General features: G+C 38.0%; 1 protein-coding gene across 1 annotated transcript; it reads right to left on the reverse strand.

Annotated features, from left to right (window-relative positions):
• Positions 1 to 384: 384 nt before the first annotated feature.
• On the reverse strand, positions 385 to 2308 carry LOC105762657 (uncharacterized). The gene is made up of 2 exons (XM_012580472.2): positions 1945 to 2308; positions 385 to 434 (listed from the first exon to the last, which is right to left on the reverse strand). Exons 1-2 carry the CDS (start codon positions 2306 to 2308, stop codon positions 385 to 387), a joined length of 414 nt encoding a protein of 137 aa, XP_012435926.2.
• Between the last annotated feature and the right edge of the window lie 1583 nt (positions 2309 to 3891).

The raw sequence follows: 3891 nt of genomic DNA on the forward strand, positions 1-3891 counted from the left end.
CAAGTGAAGGCTTTCATCTCTGAGGAAACCTCTTCCTATTGCCTGGTGATCATTGCTTGCTTGTTTATTTAAGCTTTTTCATCAACACGACATCTTGTCATTTTGTTCAATTAATGTTTTTGACAATAAAATCCAAAGAGAATATCCTAATTTAGACTCTTCCTTTTCAGTTTTCCAACCTTTAAACTTGGTGCATTCTAAACAATAGTCCTATTTCAGGTTCCTGTATTATTTAGAAACTTCTAGAGTAATATGCAAAAATTCCCTTGTGAAAGTTTTATTAGTCTATTAATCATTGTTCCAATGCAACATGTTTGCAAAAAAGGTCATAACAATGTATAAGAATAAAGTTGGTTCTGAGCATAGCTCGAAAAGAATAAATTATCAAAAATAGTAAAGAAGGATATCAAAGAAATCGACTGGGAATGTGTATCCTGGAAAAGAATAAAGTATTCCAAGAACAAAAAATTCAATATAAATAGTATAAAAATTAGGCGCCCTAAATATCGCAGCTTGAACTTCTCTATACAAACTTTCTGAAGACCATTCTGAGTTTGACATGTGTTTAGGAGACCTACAGTACTTTGTCGATGCCCCAAGATGTCGCCTACCCCTTCCTGTTGATTTAAGTATAGCAAGGTCACCACATGCCCCAATCTGATCAAAATTCAAGTTGCTCTGATCACCTCATGCCCCATTCTGATCAATATTTAAGCCGCCCTTTTCGGGTTTTCAACTCAAATCCCCTTTGGTCTCAAGGCGCCCTTTTGCGGGTTTTCACCTTTGCCTCTCCATTTTATTTTTTATTTTTGGTTTATTTTTTATTTTTTTGGACTCAAAGCACCATTTGCGGGTTTTTACCTTGGTCTTTTTTTTTTAGAAATCAAAGTGCCCTTTGCGGGTTTTCACCTTGGTCCCTTCTCCTTCAAGTGAAGTATTTCTTGACTGAATCTGAGTTTACAGGATTTGGCAAGTTTTTACCATCCATCTCACTTAGAATCAAAGCTCCTCCGGAAAAGGCTTTTTTACAACATAAGGATCTTCCCAATTTGGTATCAATTTTCCTCTAAAATCTTTTTGTGTAGGAAGAATTTTCTTCAACACCAGATCCCCTTCATGAAATTCTCTAGGACGAACCTTTTTGTTATAGGCTCGTATCATTCGTTTTTGATACATTTGACCATGCTGAATGACTTTTAACCTTTTCCCTTCTATTAAGTTCAACTGATCGTATCGAGATTGAACCCATTATGCTTCATCCAATTTTAATTCAACCAATACTCAGAGGGAAGGAATTTCTATCTCAATGGGTAAAACGACTTCCATCCAATAAACTAGAGAAAAAGGTGTTGCCCCAGTAGAGGTCCTAACAGATGTTCGGTAGGCCAAGAGAGCAAATGGTAACTTCTCATGCCAATCCTTGTAAGTTTCAGTCATTTTTCCCATAATTTTCTTAATATTTTTATTGGCCGCCTCCACTGCACCATTCATTTTTGGGCGATATGGCGACGAGTTATGATGTCTGATCTTAAATTGACTACAAACCTCCACTATTGTGCTATTATTCAAATTCAACGCATTATTGGATATGATCCTTTCAGGCATTCCATATCGACAAATGATCTCCTTTTTTAAGAATTTGCTAACTGTCGACTTCGTGACATTTGCATATGAAGCAGCTTCCACCCACTTGGTAAAGAAATCAATGACCACGAAAATGAAATGATGCCCATTTGAAGCTTTCGGTGATATTGGCCCAATAACATCCATGCCTCACATGGAGAACGGCCACGGAGCAGTCATAACGTGAAGAGGTGAATGAGGTACATATATTGTCTCCATAAATTTGACATTTATGAAACTTCTTGGCATAATTAATGCAATCTCCTTCCATGGTGGACCAATAGTATCCAAATCTCATGATCTGTCTGGCCGTCGTGAAACCATTTGTATGAGTTTCGCAAATGCCCTCATGGACTTCTTCCAGGATCTTTCTAGCCTCTACGGCATCGACACATCTTAGTAGTACTTGATCCTTCCCTCTTTTGTATAGCACTTCCCCATCCAAGACATATTCAATGGCTATTCTTATTAATGTTCTCTTGTCATTCTCTGTCGCTTGATTAGGGTACTCCCGATTCTTCACATATTGTAGGATACTCTGATACCAAGGATGATCATCCTTTCCCTCCTCCTCAATACTATAACAATGAGCCAAAGTCTCATAGATGCTCATTTGAATAGGCTTCATGATCTCTAACCTGTTCACCTGAATCATCGAAGCTAGAGCAGCTAATACATCAGCCATCTGATTTTCGTCTCGTGGAAGGTAATAGAAAGAAATGTCGTCAAACTCATCAATCAATTCAAGAACCAACTTTCTATAACTGATCAACTTAGGGTCCCTAGTTTCCCATTCTCCTTTGAGTTGGTATATCACCAATGCGGAATCCCCATTACTTTTAGCACTTTAATTTTACGTTCAATAGCTGCACGAATGTCCATAATACACGCTTCATATTTTTCAATATTGTTTGTGCGATCAAAGTCCAACTTGCTAGCAATAGGATAATGATCTCCACTTGGGGATACCAAGACTGCCCCAATTCTATTACCCATAGCATTTGAAGCTCCATCAAAATTTAGCTTCCATACGTGATCCATTTGGGGATTTTCTTCAGTGTTTGCCACATACATCAAATCCTTATTTGAAAAATTAAAGTTCAAAGACTCATAGTCCTCCAAGGCTCTACTAGCTAGAAAATCAGCTATTGCACTTCCCTTTATAGCCTTCTGAATTACATATACTATGTCAAATTCAGAAAGAAGAATCTACCATCTAGCCATTCTCCCATTTAAAGCAGTTGATTCCATCATATACTTAAAAGGATCCAACTTTGAAATCAACCAAGTCGTATGATACAACATGTACTGTCTTAGTCTTCGAGTGGTCCAAATCAATGCACAACACAACTTCTCAATAGATGAGTACCTCATTTCACAATCAATGAATTTCTTGCTGAGATAATATATTACCCTTTCCTTCCTTCCTGTCTCATCATGTTGGGCCAATACACATCCCATGGAATTACCAAACACCGTTCAATACAGTATCAAGGGCTTATCTGGACTAGGCGATGAGAGCACCGGAGTATTAGCCAGATATTACTTTATCTAGTCAAAAGCCCTTTGACATTCCTCGTCCCATTCACCCAGATTATGTTTCTTCAGAAGATGAAACACTGTATCACATTTCTCAGTCAGCTGTGATATGAACCGAGCAATGTAATTCAGTCTTCCTAGGAAACCTCGGACTTCCTTCTGAGTGTGTGGTGGAGATAAGTCTCGTATTTCCTTAACTTTATCTGGGTCAACCTCAATCTCCTTCCTACTGACTATGAAACCTAGCAACTTCACTGATCTGGCTCCAAATGTGCATTTTGTTGGGTTGAGCTTGAGCTGAAATTTTCTCAACCTTAAGAATAATTTTCTCAAGACTCGAACATGTTCTTCTTCAGTTCTAGATTTTGCGATCATATCATCAACATAGACTTCAATTTCTTTATGCATCATGTCATGAAACAAGGTCACCATGGCCCTTTGATACGTTGCCCCCGCATTCTTCAATTCAAAGGGTATTACTTTGTAACAAAATGTTCCCCATAAGGTAATGAACGTGGTTTTCCCTATATCTTCAGGATGCGTCTTTATTTGATTGTATCCAGAAAAGCCATCCATGAAAGAAAATAATTAGTCTGCCGTATTATCTACCAAAGTATCAATGTGAGGTAACGGAAAATTGTCTCTTGGACTAGCCTTGTTCAAGTCCCTGCAATCTACGTACATTCGTACCTTCCCATCCTTTTTAGGAACAGGAACGATGTTTGCTAC

This window comes from Gossypium raimondii, chromosome 7 (genome assembly GCF_025698545.1).
Source record: "Gossypium raimondii isolate GPD5lz chromosome 7, ASM2569854v1, whole genome shotgun sequence".
In the NCBI taxonomy this organism is placed as follows: domain Eukaryota; kingdom Viridiplantae; phylum Streptophyta; class Magnoliopsida; order Malvales; family Malvaceae; genus Gossypium; species Gossypium raimondii.

Excerpts from the sequence above, each read along its gene's own strand:
- LOC105762657 (XM_012580472.2), bottom strand. The coding sequence starts at position 2,308 with ATGGCTGATGTATTAGCTGCTCTAGCTTCGATGATTCAGGTGAACAGG. Across the intron at positions 435-1,944 it reads TTGCGAAACTCATACAAATG|GATACACATTCCCAGTCGAT; the intron begins GTTTCACGACGG and ends ATTCTTTTCCAG.